This window comes from Coturnix japonica, chromosome 1, assembly GCF_054131305.1.
Source record: "Coturnix japonica strain WE chromosome 1, WE-NBRP24, whole genome shotgun sequence".
Classification (NCBI taxonomy): domain Eukaryota; kingdom Metazoa; phylum Chordata; class Aves; order Galliformes; family Phasianidae; genus Coturnix; species Coturnix japonica.
Genome location: NC_140663.1, coordinates 25,496,483 through 25,514,933, shown reverse-complemented (window position 1 = coordinate 25,514,933; position 18,451 = coordinate 25,496,483). Strand labels below are relative to the sequence as shown.

The window sequence follows — 18,451 nt, the reverse complement described above, 5'->3', positions numbered from 1 at the left end:
TCCTAGTATGTTGCATACATACTGCTTTATGAATCTACAAGCCATGGCCTACAGTTTCATTAAGTATTTTTACCCTCTCCTATTATTACTAGTAAAGCAGGAGATCAGTCTAGGCAGAAAATGTGCACAGACTTGCTTTCAGTTTCTTCACAGGATTATTACAGACACATTTCTGCACTTTCCTCCTATGCTAATTTCTCAATTATATTCTACCGGTTTTGCCTTTCTATCAGTGCTTCCATTTACGGACTCTTAGTGTATTATTTGTTAGTCTTTAAAATTCAGTAGTACTTATGCATATGACAATACTAATGAGATTCTACAGTACTTTAATAAATACCAGAAGAAATTCTGGATGCGGTCTGGGTGTATTTATGCTTGATTATGGTACACATCACACAAATATGCCATCATTGCTTTCCAAGAGTTAAGATTAATGCCAACATGTGAACTAATATGATGGAAATATAATAGATGCTTTCTTTAGAAAGACTGCAATCCTATACTGTCTCTGCTTGAAGGCCTTGGATTCAGTCATCCTTCACAGCCTTTTTTGCAAGAGATTATAATATATCTTTTCCAAAATAAGCACTACTACTTTTAATTAAATACTATAAGAAGCATTCTCTCGAACTCATAGTTACAGAACAAACAATCAACAGGTACTGGAGGACAATAACGAAGGTCAGAAGAAAAATGTACTACATAAAGTTAATTTCCTTTCCTCTTTACCACTCATGATCACCAAAAAGAGCTATAATACAATAAAACAGCATTCACTGTTAGTAGGATATATCACTTCACACTTAAGTGAATTTCTTTTGAAGCTGTCTTCTGAATTTAATCTTACTGCCATAGCAGCTTTTATTCTTTTTGCTTTTAAACTCAGCTTCTTAAGTTCTACACTGATTCCATCAGTAAAAGGAAGTAAAAGCAGACCCATAAACAAAAATTATTCAGTAATAAAAAGGGGCACAGAAACATACAACTTGAAATTTTCATGCTTTGCAGTACTGTTAGATGGAAAGCCGTATCATCCACCTAGTGAAATAATGCTCAATGAAATACCAGATGTAAGCAGGAAGTCAAAGGCCATTTACAACTCATATAAAGTTCCCTCCCAGGCAGAGAAGAAAGGAACAGTAGAAGAACTTAAGGTCATATTTTAGGAAGCCTACATTTTTTAAGCCAGTGCCAATCTCTGGTTCTGTAAAGTCTATATACACAAAATAAGTTTTCTTCCTTGCTCCTACCTACCCTAGACTTTCTTTCTGCTATAAAATTATTTGATTAATTCTGATTTTCCAGCATTCTACCTGGAAAAATATTTACTCAAGGCTAAGACTTCAGCTTACCTGGTGAAGATCATCGCCCAAAACATATTCCTGGAAGTACCCTGGTGCAGCCGATGATGCTCTAATGGCCTGCCACAGTTTATACTGACAGCCTCCAATATAATGAGACTTCACCCCAGGGAAGTGGTTGTAGTTTCTAAAAACAAAAGCTTTCAGTGGTGTTCCTCTGTTTACAATGGTGCTGACTGCGGCTACCTGGTGAATTGAAAGGAATAAAATCAAGTTATAACAGATAAGGACAAATTCTCAAACTTAAGAAAACAAACTAAAAACAATTTATACATTAAATGCTTCACAGAAACTCTGCTCAGTGCATGTTCACTAACTTTTACAATAATACCTATGTAAATGTTAAAAGAAAGAAAAAACCAACAACCTCCCTAAGGAGAATGCTTTTTTAAACCTCTCATTGTTCCTATTTTGTTGCTACCAATATCTGCTTACCAATATTTTAACAGAAAGCTATGCAACTAAAGAAGTTTCACCCTTATGAACAGAATTTAGAGCTACAGAAAATATTCCATCTCAATACTCTTCATGTTTGCTATATATATATAAACGTAGATAGTATTTCAAACTCCAACGTCTTCAATGCACTCCAAGAGAACAATCTTAATAAATGCAATAAGTGCATGAAAACCACTAACAGTTCTCACAAGTTAGTATCCAACAATGTAACAGTGGCACAAAATACATGTACTTGACACATCAAAAAATTTCTCCTAGAAAATAATTACTTAAAGCTGCAACTTCAACTAAAGAACTGCAGAAAGGATCTCTTTCAAAAAGAAAACCTTTGAAAGATTTTATTTCAAGGTTGTTTGTTTTTTTTTTTTTAAGGACACAAACATCTTTAAGTCAGACAAATGTATGTGAAAAGTCAAAGCTGCATTTCCATTAAAAAATGTACAATTGCAAAATTTAGCATATTTTCCAGATATAATAGCATGAGGTGGGTGTACCTATAATTATGGATAAGCTTTAGAATATGCAAGACCTTTTAGCAATGACGCAGCCAGTCTGCCTGACACCATTCAGAACAATACAGCAGACAAGTGGGTGTTCAATTCTATTTTGTGTACTGTTCATTACAGAGTAGGGTTTTTTTCTGTGAAACATTACTCAGCACCAGCCTTACTAGCAGCTGACACTGGGATATCACTGTATTCATTTCCACTCTTCAGCTAAGACAGTTGTTTAATTTACAGTAAGCTTACCTTTGGAAAGGAAAAGAAATCAAGATAAGCATTACATCTATACAGAAAACAAAAACCAAACAAACACAGAAGGAAAATGCAGGAATGATCGTACTCTATCATTTTCCGCACGAATGTGCAGAAGAACTTCTTCACGGTGAGGGTGACGGAGCACTGGAACAGGCTGCCCAGGGAGGTGGTAGAGTCTCCTTGTCTGGAGATATTCAAGACCCACCTGGAGGCCTACCTGTGTGACATGGTGTAGGGAGCCTGCTTTGGCAGAGGGGGGTTGGACACGATCTCTAGAGGTCACTTCCAACCCTTACAAGTCTCTGATTCTGTGATTTGTTGGAGAAAAAAAAACTCCTGTTTTGTCCAAAAAAAGGCCTGATTCTAAGCACTGCTAGAAGCATTGAGGAAAAAAAAAAAATACTTAAGAAATTTTAATAAATAAACCTATTAAATCAATACCTGAGTTTTTACCTTTTTTTTTTTTTTTTTTTCTTTTTACTACTCATATTTAACTTCTTGAAGCAAGTGCAACTGGTAAAATACTGAGCACATTTTGGAAGAATCTATCTCTTCAGGAATTTTACAGCAGCACAGTTTATGCAACTATGTATTTTATTTTGATTTTACTGGCTTCCCAAAGATTGCAACCACTACACTGACTGCTATCAACAACTAGTTTCAATTCTATTTATATTCGCATTTTATTACTGAAGAACATGGAATGAAGCCAAATATCCCAGTTCAAAGATAACTTTCAAGTCAGTGTAGGCTAGCTTCTCTCTCAGAAAGTAACATACCACTGTGTCCTTTTCATGTCCTTGTTTTAGACATGGGCTAGGAACGCAGTCAGTCAAGCACGTGTTTCTATGTTTAGAAAAATGTGAATGTCCTCCATTTAACAGTAAAGCATTGAATACAGTACTGTGGCACCAAAACACCTGTTAATTACAGATTGTTCTGAAATATATGCTATTATATTTCTCTTCTTTCTTCACACCCTATCCTTCACCAAAAATAAAATACCCATGCTTTCTCATCTTTCATGCTGTTTCTGTATATAACATCCCTCCAATTAATTGGTGCCCTTCAGATACAGGAAGAATAGAGATCTTAAGGCCAACAGACAAGACTGAAGAAAACTTAGCGATCCAGGTAACACAGAGAGAGGCTCCTTTCTCTTACTTCACGGTAAGATGTATCACATTTAATATGTGGGATCTCCAGACACTACAATCTTCTATTGAAAGTTACCTCTACAAAACTTAAGGAAGTTGACATAAGCATTTCATAGAATGGCTTGGATTGGAAGGGACTGCAAAGATCATCTGGTTCCAACCCCCAAGCCACAGGCAGGGTTGCCGACGGCTAGATTAAGCACTAGAGTTGTTCAGTGCACCCACCCAGTCTGGCCTAGAACACCCTCAGGGACAGGGCATCCACATCTTTGGGCAACATGCCCCAGCACCTCAACAGCCCCAAAGACTTCCCCTGACATCTAATCTAAATCTCTCCTCCGTTAGTTTGAAACCATTCCCATTTGCCCTATCACTATGTACCGTGTAAAAAGTCAATTGTCCTCATGTTTAAAGTCTCCCTTTAAATACTGGGAGACCATAACAAGGTTTCCTCAGAGCCTTCTCTTTTCCAAACTGAACAACAGCCCTCTAATCATCCTCGTGGCCATCCTTTGAACCCTCTCCAAAAGCCCTGCATCTTTCTTTGCTCCAGACTTGGACACAATACTTAAAATGAGGCCTCACAAAGGCACAGTAGAGACAGACAATCAGCTCCCTCACACTGCTGACCAGCCCTTTTTTGATGCAGCCCAGGATATCGCTGACCTTCCAGGCTACAAGTGTACAATGCTGATTCATGCTGTTTTTCATTCTCCAGGACCCCCAGGTCCTTCTGGGTAGGGCTACTCTTAAGGAGTCCTTCTCCCAGTCTGCACTCATATCTGAGACTGCACTGACCCACATGCAACACTCTGCACTTAACTTTGCTAAACCTCATAATTTTTACATGGGCCCACCTTTCAAGTTTGTCAAGGTCCCTTTGGGTAGCATTCCTTCCTTTTATCTTATCAACCGCAGTACTCAACTTGGCATCCTCTCCAAACTTGCAGAGGCTGCACTCAACTTCATCATCTAGGTCACTGATAAAGATGTTAAAAGAGTACTGATCCCAAGACGGGCCAGACCACTCCTTACCAGACTCCATCTGGACATAGAGCCATTTACCAATTTTCTGCTTACAAACCTAAAACATCTTCTAACCTACATTATTAACTAAAAACATGAAAAAAAAAAATGCAATAAAAATCTAAGCTTCTAAAGGATTTTTATTCTTTAGAAGCATAGGTTACCTTGCACAGATCTTGCAGAACTTATCAGTCCTTATTTTTTTCTTACATTCTTCCCCGATAATACTTAAACTCTTAACAGGTACTCAAAGAGCATATGATTAGCATTCACATTAGAACACTGTACTTACCTTTGGACATTTGGAATTCCGTGCAGTTTCTATCATTAGATTTGATCCCATTTTTTCTCTACAAATAAATGTGGAAAAATGAAAATGCTCTGTGAGTTTTATCATGAACAAAAGATACGTGAAACAACTCCTTACAAGAATTTTTCATTTAGAAGAAACAATCATTGAATTTCACTTTAATAATCAGGTTACTGCGGTTAATTTATATGGACAAAATGAACGAAAGTTTCTAGGCCATTGGGAATGAGCTTGAAGAGTGACTGAGTTCTTGATTCAGTTACTCAGTTCATCACATAACCAAAATTCATCAGGATTACTGAACTACTTTACAAGAGAAAAACAAAGTACTTTGCTACATTTAAGAATATATATATATATATATATAAAAGCAATATCATGAAGAAGCTCTATAGGAACAAAAGTAAATGTTTTCCATTACGAGATCAAATGCTAAGAACATAAATGCACCATCCTGCATGATTGAGAAGAATATCTTCCATAACAGTAATTTAGCATGCATTTAGTATTCATTTTATATGTGAAAATTTCTCCATATCTTGTATTCTAATCACTAATGTAGTTGATTATTTTCAGCAAGATTAATTCCTGGAAATAATTCCATTAAATGCTGAAGTTAAGTGCACCCTCAGTAAATTTGTTCACGACACTGAACTGAGCAGTGTGGTTGATACAGCAGAAGGAAGGGATGCCATCCAGAGGGACCTTAATAAACTCAAAAGGTGGGTACTTCTAAACCTAATGAGGTTCAATAACACATAGTACAAGGTTTTGCACATGGGTCAAGGTAATCCCAGGTATGCATATGAACTGGGACAAGAACTCCTTGAGAGTAGCTCTATTGAGAAAGATTAAGTTCTTCATCAACCAAAACCCCTAACATGAGGTAGCAGTATGTACTAGCAACATGGAAGACCAACTGTATCCTGTGTTCCATGAGAAATGGGGTGGACAGCAGGGGCAGGGAGGTGACTGTCCCTTTCTATTCTGCTCTCACAGAGCCCCACCTGGAGTAATATGTTCAAGTCAGGGGCCCTTAACACAAAGATGTGGAGTTTTCAGAGAGGGTCCAGAGGAGCGCCAAAACGATGATTCTCTCTTATGAAGACAGGCTAAAGGAACTGGACTTGTTCAAGCCGAGAAAAGAAAAGGCTGCAGGGAGACTTCACTGTGCCCTTTCAATACTCAAAAGAATTTTATAAATGAGATGGAAATCAACATTTTTCACAAGAAAACAAAGATAGAGAGAGGGGGAATGGTTTTAAACTAGTCTAAGTCTCCCTTATTTTAGATGTCAAGGGGAAGTTTTTAACTGAGACACTGGTTAGGTGCTGGAACAGGTTGCAGATGTCCTGTCCCTCGAGGCATTTAAAGCCAGGCTGTATAGGCCCCAGAGAATCTGATTTAGTACTTGATCTAGCTGCTAAGCAAGCCTGTCTGTGGCAGGGGGACTGGAACTTGATGAACCTCGAGGTCCCTTCCAACCCAAGCGATTCTTCAATTCTACAATACGATTTTATGATCAGTACATTTAATTTTAAAATCTGATTTATGAATAATATAAATGCCTTGCTTTTATGTACTATACATGAGTAGAGTGTTTTACTTCCCTTGTGTTATATGTAGGTGCAAAGGATTTTTATTTTAATTAAAAGCATACAAAATACTGTCACGAGCTAACTTTTGTAATTTTATAATTTTCTGGGCAGAAAAACAGCTCCAATTTTCTTAGAAGAAAAATACTGATTTCATCAACAAAATTTATTCCTAAAAATATGCAAAAGCACAAAGAAATGTTTGGAGGCTTCACTTCAGTAAAGCAGTGAGATGTTTACAACTTGAGAAGCACGGGCCAACGTAAGAAACTCACTACTTATCCAAATAAGCTTTTCACCATTTTACATCTGCTCTCATATTAAGTCATTTCTGTTCTCTCTGTAGCAGTGCGAGCTTACACTATAAATTTTCAAGAACTGAACTATCAATATGAATACAGATGAATGAAAAATAACAGAACACATAATACACAATTATTTCTTCCAGTGATTTTTTCCCTAATACCTGTTAATGCATTTATATACCTTTACATTGCTAACTTCAACATAGTGAATATTTTTTCCATTGCAATTTTGACAGACTTCATATTTTATAGGAATGGGAAATGGTTATAACCCCTCAGTAGAGCAGCTAACATCTAATATCCCTATTACAACTTATTTCAGTTCTTACTATATCTGCTTACAAAAAAGAAAAAAAAGCACAGCAGGTGGCTAGTAAAATTTGATGCAGATCTGAAATGAGTCAGATCAAGTATTTGGCAAACATTCAAAAGTATAAGCAGAAATCAGCACACTAAAAGCTTACTCTGCTCCCAAAAAACAGTACACTAAGGGATTTCAATGTTCTGCTAAATATTAAAACAACTATTTCAAAAGAATGAGACTACATACTAATCATTTTTCTTTAACAGTTCACTTACTAAAGAGACGCTAACACAAATGAAGGCCATCAAAACATGTAACAGTGAATTATATTTTACTTTTTTCTTAAAATAAAAAACCAACTTACTTGAGCATTTTTTCCCAGATATCACTGTCATAAAAGGCGTGGCTCCAGCCCATCTTCACTGTTCCAACAATAACATTCTGCTTAAAAACATCTGATCCCAACTTGTGATATAGTTCTTCGCAGTCATCCAGAGGGATATGGAATAACCCCAGCATAAAAGCTAATATAGCTCCTGAAAAGAAATATTTTGAAATGTTAAGAATAGCACGTAATAAGATTATAATGATGGATTACTAATTACCATAACATTCATAGGTTAAGAAAAAGTCAGTTTTGAAAAGGGTGATCAACTGTCATTTCTAACACCAAATTCATTTTCAAAAATAATATATAATGTTTTTAAAGGACAACTAGAAGATAGGAAGAGTCTATTTTCAAAGACAATTTTATACACTGACAAATGCTATTCTTTTGTTCTGCAAACTTTATCGCTGCCAAAACATATTTGGCAGAAAGCAGGTTAAACCCACTGCTTTATTTGGAAAGAGAAATGTGTAGGAATAGTCTGTGCTGTTGTATTTAAGAATATTTGGAGCATTACTTGCTATCTTACAAACTCCTCAACTCTTTGAAGAAAACTTCTAGCAAATTCTATAACAGGGGAGCTCTGACTGTTTTGAAATCTATTTGGTTGCAACCATTTATAATTAATCACTGATGGATGCCTTGCAGAAGGATCTAGATAGAACAGAGTACTGGGTGATCATTAACAGTATCAAGTTCAATAAAGTAAAATGGCCATTGCTGCGCTTAGAAAGGAATAACACCAGACTCAGCCTGGGAGACCAGTGACTTGCGAGCAGCTCAGCAGAAAGGGACCTTGGCGGTGGTGACAGCAGGCTCAGCATGAGCAACCAGTGCACTCCAGCAGCCAAGAGGGCAAACTGCTTTTTGGGGGTGCATTAAATACTGCAGAGCCAGCCAGCTGAGAATTCTCCCACTACATTTAGCAGTGATACAGCTTCACTAAAGCGTGTGCAGTTCTGCACTTCACAGTATAAAAAAAAAAAAATAAAAAATTAAGGTCCTCAAAAGCTTGCAGAGTAGGGTAATAGAACAGGTAAAAGCATGGCAAGGCATATCCTGTGAGGAGAGGCAGAGAACACCTGGTATATCTAGCCTGGAGAAGAAGAGGCCGATAGGTGACCTCATTTCTCCCTGCAGCACCCTGAGGAAGGGAGATGCAGAGGAAGATGTCAGTTTCTTCTCCTGGGAACCATCAACAGCACATAGAGGAATGACATAAAGCTGTGCAAGAGGAGGTTCAGACTGGATGTTAGGAAAAACGTATTTACTGTGCAAGTGGTCTAACACTGGAACAGCTTCCTAGACAGGCAACAATACCCTAAGCTTGCCTGTGTAGAGGAGGCATCTGTGTTACACTGTTATACTCTAACATTTGGTTAACCCTGTAGTGGTCAGACAGTTAGACTTGATAACCTTCTAAGGTCTCTTCCAACTGAACTATTCTATTCATAAACACTGCCATCTAGTGTGTGCCTAAAAAAAAGAATGACCCTTTTAAGAAAAAACAGTTTCCAAACAGCACAGTTGCAGAATACCAAGTGCAAAAAACATTTTCCCCATTACCACCAGAAAAACAGCTTAAAAAAAAAACCATAGTCTGTTAGCACACAAATGGCAATAGATATTATCAGTTGAGTTACCCATTAAAGGGCTTTACTGAAATCTGTTGGGTGGTAACAAGACACTCCCAGGAGAGTAAAGTGAAAAAATCACAGGTATAGTCTAAGCTCTACCTGATGACCCAGAGAAAACATGTCTAAAGCTTCCGCCACATTCTGGCCTATTACGACAGACTTCTACATTCCAGCTACCATCTCAGCCTTGGCTGCCAACATCTCAGAGAACAAAAAAAAGCCCAGTTAAATAAAACTTGAGAGGCTAAGGACCGTAACTTGAAGAACACGGATACACAGCAGGCTAATAAGACATAAGATAAGCAAGAATGCAAGCTGATGGATGAACGTATTCCTTCCTTACTTGGCACCAACAAACGCCAGCTGTAGCTCTATATCTGGTCCTAACAGTAAAAAATAAAAAATAAAATTAAAAATATATATATGCATATATACACATATATATTTCCACCAAAAAAAAAACCAACAACCAAGCCACCATGTGTCAAGGTAATAAATCTCCAAGGAAAGACCAAATAAACAGTGAAAGCCTTTAAATGCACAGCAGACTGCTTCAAAGAGAAAAGAAACAATGTCATCCATGTCCCTGGGGAGTCAGGACATGGGGAAATGCATTTGAACTGCAAAAGGATGATTGACATCACCTTTTGGAAATGTTGTTGTCTAATGACAACAGAACGCCAGAACAAGGTTTCTAAAGACATCTGTTATGATACAAAATCTGACAATTGTCAGCAGTGAAACAGACAAAGCTTATTCATCTCTTGGGAAATGAGATAGGCTTCTAAGGTCAATTCCAACTCTGTAATATCACAACTTGACGTATTTACAAGTTGTCCTGAAAAAGTATTTCTTCCATCAGGAAGAGGTTCAAAAAGCATTTCAATACTGGAAAGAAAACACGGGGGAGAAAAAACACACCCAGACCATTACTAGAAATGCCAGCTTGAGTTTCAGGAGGCTCCTAACCTACAAATCCATGAAGGGTGGGAGAATGCACAGGAGAATAAACCCTGTATTGTTCTCAGCTTGGAGGATTTTTGGAGAAGATCCTTATGAAGATTTCATATACACACAGAATCACTAATCAAAGAGATCACTACAGTTCAGATGATTCTTTAGTTAACTGAGTGGGAGAGTATAAACAGGAGGGGGAAACACTGCTTACAAGGGTGGATTGTGATAGGACAAGGGGGAGTGGTTTTAAACTAGGATGGGAAATTCAGGTTAGATATTAGGAGGAAGTTTTTCCACACAGAGGGTGGTGACGCACTGGAACAAGTTGCCCAAGGAGGTTGTGGTTGCCCCATCGCTGGGGGCATTCAAGGCCAGGCTGGATGTGACTCGGCCACCAGGTTCAGTAGTTGGCAATCTTGCACACAACAGAGGGCTTAAAACTAGATTATCTTTGAGATCCTTTTCAACCCAGGCCATTCTATGATTCTATGAGTGGCTCTCCAATCATACTGTTTTCCAGTGCATCGGAGCATGTCAGTGATCCAATCCACCACACAATACTTCAAAATGGCACTAATTATTACAAAGATTACTAATTATACAAAGATTTAGGAAGAAGTCCTATTAGCATTCTTGGAGGAGATCCACACGTGGAAAACACACATATATGCAGTTGGCCTGATCACATATTCTTGATGTTACAAACTGCTCCCTGTGACTGAACTGTAAGCGCACCGCTATTGAAAAGCATCTCTGACTGATGTATCTGGGGACTCCACAAGAAGTGAAAACTCTAGCAAACATGCAGGTAGGAAGTCCTCAAAAGGTTAAGTGTTGTGTACGCTTATGAAAGCATACCACACTCCAGAGCTCTGTGATAAACAGATGGAATTCCCAATAGCTCAGTTCATGGAAAAATGGTACTACTTGCTTTCATCTTTGGACTTTTATACAGCATAAACTCAGTATACATTAACTCTGTTCTCCATTAAAAAAAAAAAACAAAAAAACACATAACATTCAGCGGCCATCCTTGCACTTCATGGGCTTGAAGATTTTCTGGTACTTCCAGACCCAGATATTATGCTCAGCAATGGGCAAGCAAGTTAAATTTACAGGGCTCATTACAGCATCATTATACAGATTTGCCTGTGTGGCTTCCACATTTACACCCCATGATCACTACAGAGAAGTACAAGTTGCTATCTACAAAGACTGTGATATTAAATTTACAGCAAAGCCTAATCCTCAAGGCCACACAGCTAAAGGATAATAAGAGAGATGAATTGTGCAGCAGAAAAGAAGATCCGTAACATAAGGGGCATCCCTCTCATGTTTTAATACATCACTTCGGCAAATCACAGTTCAACCAGCTGCAAGCATCTGCAAATCCTATTGGTATAAATACAAAGTACCATCAATGTAAATCACAATGGTCAAGTACACAACTAGCACATGCTGACAAACATTCACAGTCTCTCCCAGCCAACACTGTCACGTGTTGCACTTGGGACTTAGCACAGACAAAAACTTGCTAATTGAAGTAAAGCTTAAAAGAACACGTTAAGCATTTATTAGCAGTTACAGAGTAGTGGGATTGAAGCAAGTAAGAATACTAGGCCTATCTGCTAGAGATAAAACTGTTGGACTGATGATAACAGAAACTGAACTATTGAATACATCTCTCATGTTAGAAAACAGAAATGCACTGTAATTAGTTTACCATAACGTCCTGAAGCAATGATAGTCTTTCTAAAAGAAGCTTACCTTTACAGTTTCTTGCCTCCTAGGGAGAGGCAACTTACTGAGTCACAGGGTAATGACTGAGGACAGGAGGAAACTCTAGAGGTCATTTAGTCCAACCTCCTGGTGAAACTGATTCAACTAGAACATGCTGTTCAGGATTTGTTCATCTGACTTTTGAGCATCTCCAAGGACTGATATTTCAGTCTTACCATGCTACTCTTCCTACTGTCAAATCATCTTTGTAAGAATAAAGGTGATTTCTTATCCTAATCATACATTCCCATATTCCAGTTTTTCTGTTAACTTTTTTCCTATCACTGTGTACCTTCATGAAGCATCTTGCTTTGTTTTCTCTCTATTTCCTTATTAGATAAGAGCAATAAGGCCTACCTCTTAGCCTACTCTTAAGGCTGAATTAAGTAGTATATCATAAATGACCCAAAGTTTTTTTATGTAGAAGAACTAAAGAAGTTAAATGTGTACTTTCCCCAGCTTATACCCTAAATCATGAATGTGGCAAATTTTGCCAAGTCTACATCTAACTTCAGACATTCTTACTATATGCATAACAAAATTCCAACTTGTGGAGTAACAATTACCTGTGCTTACACCACAAATGTAGTCAAAAAGATGATGAACTGGCTTTCCAGTAAGTTCTTCTAGTTTCCGTAGTGTCTGAAGTGCAACTAAACCCCTGAAATACACAAAAAACCCAACATGTTCATACACAGTGGTAGTTTTATCTTACGCAAATTTAATTAATTAAGCCTACCTCTGCTTAATTATAACCAGTATATACAATATTAAGAACATTTCAGGGAATTAAAACAAGGTATCAGTCCTTTCCAGACCAATGCTAAAGAACTGCATAAGGCAAAAGAAGCACTGAAGCAAACACTATCTTGGCAACACATTCTGCTGAGAACAGCCCCTAATGCATGCTACTTCTAACCCTATCCTGGCTTGAGGTGAAGAGAGCTATTCAGCCCTGTAAAAACATCAGCTGAACACTACCAATTAATCCACAAGACAGACAGTAGTCAGTGATCAGGCTTACTCTCTGGACTTGTTTCATTTTCATGCTATAGCTACAGATTCTGATTTCTAACAATAAGGTGCTTCAACAGAAACATTAGGAAAGTCCAAATCAGTAGCAAGTTCTTGAAAGTCTTACCCTGTAAAACATGCAATACATAAAAAGAAACCTCCTCAATTCACAAGGGGACACATAAAACTCTTTTCTTCCTATTCATTTTATTAATAAATTTATATTAATTTCATTGTACTGTGTGTATGACTAAGTTATATTACTGTTTTATAGGAACAAAACAATACCTTTACAGTACAATACCTACAGAGTACTTCCCAGTAAATAATTTTAAACTTATAAGTACTTAAGAAAAAAAAAGACAATTTAGATATATTGATAATAATTATATGTTATACTAACACAGTACCCTGTATTTTTAAAATACTACTATCTAGTGCAAACATCAGGTTTGCACCACATTCTTACTCCTTACCACATAATATGAGGAAACAAAGTTAGTGTAACTATTTTTGTTGTGGACTTTATACTCCACTCTAACAATAAAGATTAATCATTCAGCAAATATTTGCTAAAAATATTTCTTCAAACATGTCTCAAAACATAGTTTTCAGTTAACAAGATTTTAAATTTAATGTACATGATTTTGATGCTTCCTACAAATTCTGGTAGGTGTACTAATTAACACAGAACTAGAGCACAGGCAATTAAGGACTTGCAGTATATATATATTAATAGAAGTTTAAGCACAAACACATGCAAAAGTAAGTACCTAACACTTGAACAGTCAAATGCAACAGAACTGGTTTAGGCACAAAAATATTAAAGAGAAACTGCAATTCAATTTCCAGATACACTATGAGAAAATAAAATAAAAAGTTTCACCTTGTTCCTCCTCCATCAATAGCAAGGACTCGAACTCCCCAGCCTTTCACTGGATCTGTATATCCGATTATTGCCAAAGTCTCTCTAACAGCAGCCTGGAGACTTTCATCATTTGCTTGTCTCAATCGCAATAGGCATGGGATTATCTTTTCCTGCAGTCAGAAGGAAATAACTTTACATTCCTCAACATGCTTACACAGAAAGAATTCACACTCAAATTTACTAGTTTTGCATTTTAGAGTAATAGCCGTTTATTAGTTGAAGGGAAATTTCTTTAAACCCATCTCTATATCTAACATAAGGAAGAAATGTCTCCAATATTATGTTGTATTATTATTGTTGCTAAAATTATGGTTAAAATAGCCGGCTATCAAAATTCCACAAGCAAGCTGAAATTTAAATCCTTCTAATATATTTACTGGTATTTTAGTTGTTGCTGCATTTTACCTATTTAATTTTATTGACATTGTTACATTTGCCAAATAGAAATTTAAGTCCTAAGCGTATTAAAGTATAGGTAAAAGCACAGATTTTGCTGGATAAATATCACTCTGTTGCAAAGTAGGAATTGCATTTGAAATAGTACAATAATATCAAACAAAAGTTAGAATTCTTCCTCCTACTGACTAATCTTTACATTTGGAATTATTACTACAAAGATGCATAAGATTATATTCACTGAGGAAGTAGCAAGCATACTCTCTCATAATAAAATAATTCATAACTATTCATGTGTGTTCTTGACCTGTGCTCAGCTATAGGGTAATTCATCTGGCTGGAACTTCACTGCACCAGTTTTACAGCTCATGTCAGCTAATTGTCACATCTGCTGAGAAAAGACATGGGACTGAAGCACTGTGATTTGGTTAGTAGTGCTGGAATAGTCTACCAGCTACCTCCTGTCCTTTCACTACAGGCAGGAAAGAAAACAAGTAGAACTAGATGACATAAACTTATTATTTGATGGCTATGTTCCAGTCCTGTCCTCTGTCTTAGCAAGGAACACATAAAGAAGCATCACAACTATTGTACACACAAAGATCAACTGTACTGTACATTCCTTTCTGGCCCATTGCAAAACAGAACACAGTGTACAACCATCACTTACCACTAGAGTAAGCTATATTATCTATCCACGTGACAATGCTGTATGCTTCTAAATTAAACATAACAATCCTACGAGTCTAAAGTTAAAATACTGATAGCTGTCAGATCTGCTTGAACCAGCTAAACAAATAGCTATAAAAAACTATATTCTTCACAAATTAAAAATATGCCTAGCCCATAAAAACACTGAAGAAAATGTTACTTTATAAAACTTTCTCTGAGAGATATTTATTGCTTGTTTAAGCATAACTTTTTGCACCTTAATTGCAACTCCTCTGCTCTCTGGAAATTCCAGAAGGTGGTAAGTCAGTTCTTCGACCCTGCTGATACAGACTCTTTGATTTGAGGATCTTCGTAGGGCTTGAACTAAAGCTCGAGTCCTGTTATCGATACTCACTCTTGCTATGATCTAAAACAGAAAAAGTTACACATAAAACACAGGGCTACACTAAGACACACGTGCAAATTGTCAAGCCTAACTGCAAGCAAAAGGTTATTTTAAGATTTCACAGAAGTCCTGGACAGCACTTGCTGTACTAAAGGTCTGCTACAGAACACAAACAAGGTTTTCTTAGACATAAACAGACTTGGCCTACTAGAAAATAAGTAAAGAATGCTCACAGTAACAACGCACCAAAGCAAACCGGTATCAGTATTTCTTATGTGGTGCTTTTTCAGGACAACCCCAGAATTACAGCAGGTTGATCATGAAAAAGCATAATACTACTGTAATTACAACAAGAATAAATATCTACATCTACCCATAATGTATATAGATATGACCTACATACACACTATATGCACACATGAATATATACACAGCTATAAAATACACATAGAAACAACAGGTCTGTAAAAATAACACTGAAAGACTTACTTTTTCTCTCTGAATGGACAGATGTTTTTCCTTCTCTTCCACAATCTTATTCTCTTTGTCTTCATCCTCCTCATCCTTCTCAGGCCCTTCTTGCTCGGGCTGTTTACTCTTTACCTCTGCAGTAACTTTTGTATCCGATCTTAACTTGGGAACGAACCCACCAATGTAATTGTCTACAAAAGCCTGTACACTGTTACTGGGATATGAAAAAAAGTCTGCAATACTTTTTTTAGTGGCAACAGGAAGAGTAGCATTTGACTTCTCAGCACCTTGAGTCTCTGTTTCAGGAGCTGAAGTAGCTGCTGAATTCACTGTCTTTTCTTTACTAATTACAGTATTCTCCGATGAATCAAGCTTTGCTTCACTTTTAGAGCTCTGTAACAAAGCATCCCTCTTCTTCTCTGGATCCATAACAGAACTATTACTGAAATACCAGTTGATATGATCAGCAACAAAGTTATAAGTCTCGCCAAAACTTGTGGAAAGGTAACTTATATGAAAAAGGTGGTTTTTAGCAGACGGTGAATCTTCTGGAATATCTTGCTTAGTGTCACTTGTACTGTTTAACACACACTCCCAGTTTTCATTTGTGTTACTGAATTTCTTGGCAGCGAGGCCTCTGTCGCAATCCTCCTGAGTTCTGGCATCAGAGACTTGTTTACAACTTTCCAGATTCACATTGAGGTTATTTTCATCCGCATTACTTTTAGTATCCTTTCCTAGAGTACCTGAATGTGACTTCAAACGAGCTATTCGTGAAACCAGTTCGCTGTGAGTGCCAGACACTGCCTTTGAAACGGATTCTATAGTATTCTTAATTCGTGACATGCGACTGTTCACTTTTGTAAGTCCCTTGGAAGACGAAGTTAAAAGTTTCGAAACTCTGTAGTACAAAAAGTCACGACTGAAGATGTGTCTGCTATACCACAACGTTCTGCTTCTGGCCAGTTTATACTGAGGCTCACCGGTATGAAATACTCTAAGGTGAATGGCATGACTTAACCTCCAGCAGACTTTAGGTCGATACAAACACAAGTACTTGTTTCTTTGCTTCCACCAAAGACTTTTGGGGTTAATGACAAAGAACAAATACGCATCTAGAGACAAATGAACTGTCATTACTTATAAATTACACCTTTCCTATGTTGTTGTTTGTCTACTTCATCCTGGAAAATAGATTTCAATAAACAAGCCTCAAATCGTGCTGTTACCTGGAAAATAAATAAAATAACAGAAACATGAAATCAGTAACAAGTTACACTAAAAGCTCAGCGTTATTTAAAGCTGATGCAGCTTATTTACAGCTCCGGTAAAGGCAGATAAACAACCTTACAGTGGTGATACCTACTGCTCAGGGCACTTGGTAGTAAAGTCCCAACAAGTAAAAGACTTAACTTTCATTAAAAGTTAATGTTCACCTTAAGCAACATATAACCCTTATCGAAACCATTTAGTGACACACAGAAAAGCACCTGCTAGTTCTTCCCATAGGCAGAAATCTACACATTTTTTTGCAAGCGATTTTGTACAATGAGACAAAATTCCAAATGAAAATGATACAGTACAGTTGCCTCTTGGAGGAATTCCTCTCAGGGCAGAAAGTGCTCACCAATGCTTTGCTCAAATCTGTGTAATTCCGAACTAAGTTCAATAACTAAATTCAATGAAGCGATCCCATCCTAAAGCCAGTACACCACATAATTCTTAATCCACAAGCAAACCACGAACTTTCCCAGGGCGGCTCATAGCTCTACACAGGATTCACGTAGACACACGGGCCCAAATCCATCGTTTACCTCCATGGCAAACGGCAACCCCCGGCCCAACTGCTGCCAAGCGGCAAGGCCAAAGCAGGCCCAGCTGCATGCAAAGGGCTGCTACTTACAGATTCCTCATACCGTGCCCACTCCAACTCGTCCAGCGCTACCAGCCACCGGCCCGGGGCTGATATAGGCGGGCAGACGTTGGGGGAAGGGGCAGAGGGCGTGCTTTGTTTGGACCTTCACTTCAAGGAAACGATTTCGCGAGCGCCGCGTCAGAGGGCGGACAGGCCAGGCCCGCCTCAACCCACGCCCACCCCCTCGTGCCCGACACGCGCTGCCGCCGCCCCCTCCTCCTCCTCCTCGTCCCGGGGGCGGTGTGTACCCGTCAGCCGGTGGGTACCCGTCACACAGCGGCTCCCGCCGTCCCCCGCTCCCCAGGCCGCCGCCCTCTCTTACAAGGCGGCCGCGGAGGCCGCGACTCACCGGGCACCCCCAGGCCGAGCGGGGCGGCAGTGACAACAACAGCCCATAACGGGGGAGCTCTCACAGTGCGCATGCGCCGCTCCCAGCGCGCCGGAAACAGCTGAGACTGACATCCCCAAAGCGAGGGGGGAGGGGGTGAGCCTGGGCGGCGTGACGTCATCATCGTGAGGTGTCCGGGGCGGGTGGTGTGATGGGTGCGCATGCGCGCGAGCTGCGCTTGGAGGGCGACGTGCGCTGTGACACGACTACGGTGTACGGCAAGGAACAGCTGAGCCTGCCCAC

General features: G+C 38.5%; 1 protein-coding gene across 4 annotated transcripts in view; it reads right to left on the bottom strand.

Moving 5' to 3' along the window:
• The window catches only part of PNPLA8 (patatin like domain 8, phospholipase A2), a 33,070-nt gene extending 14,826 nt beyond the window's left edge, over window positions 1-18,244 (bottom strand). Inside the window, exons 1-8 of one of the 4 annotated variants that reach the window (XM_015854242.3) lie at window positions 17,809-18,244; window positions 15,924-17,134; window positions 15,306-15,455; window positions 13,940-14,091; window positions 12,606-12,700; window positions 7,643-7,814; window positions 5,057-5,114; window positions 1,356-1,550 (exon numbers count right to left, since the gene is read on the bottom strand). In XM_015854242.3, the coding sequence (XP_015709728.2) occupies window positions 1,356-1,550; window positions 5,057-5,114; window positions 7,643-7,814; window positions 12,606-12,700; window positions 13,940-14,091; window positions 15,306-15,455; window positions 15,924-17,042 (1,941 nt within the window). In that variant the 5' untranslated portion in view covers window positions 17,043-17,134; window positions 17,809-18,244. The remainder of the gene's footprint in view (window positions 1-1,355; window positions 1,551-5,056; window positions 5,115-7,642; window positions 7,815-12,605; window positions 12,701-13,939; window positions 14,092-15,305; window positions 15,456-15,923; window positions 17,135-17,808) is intronic. The other 3 variants (XM_085536123.1, XM_015854250.2, XM_015854251.3) reach the window with 3 other exon arrangements.
• Between the last annotated feature and the right edge of the window lie 207 nt (window positions 18,245-18,451).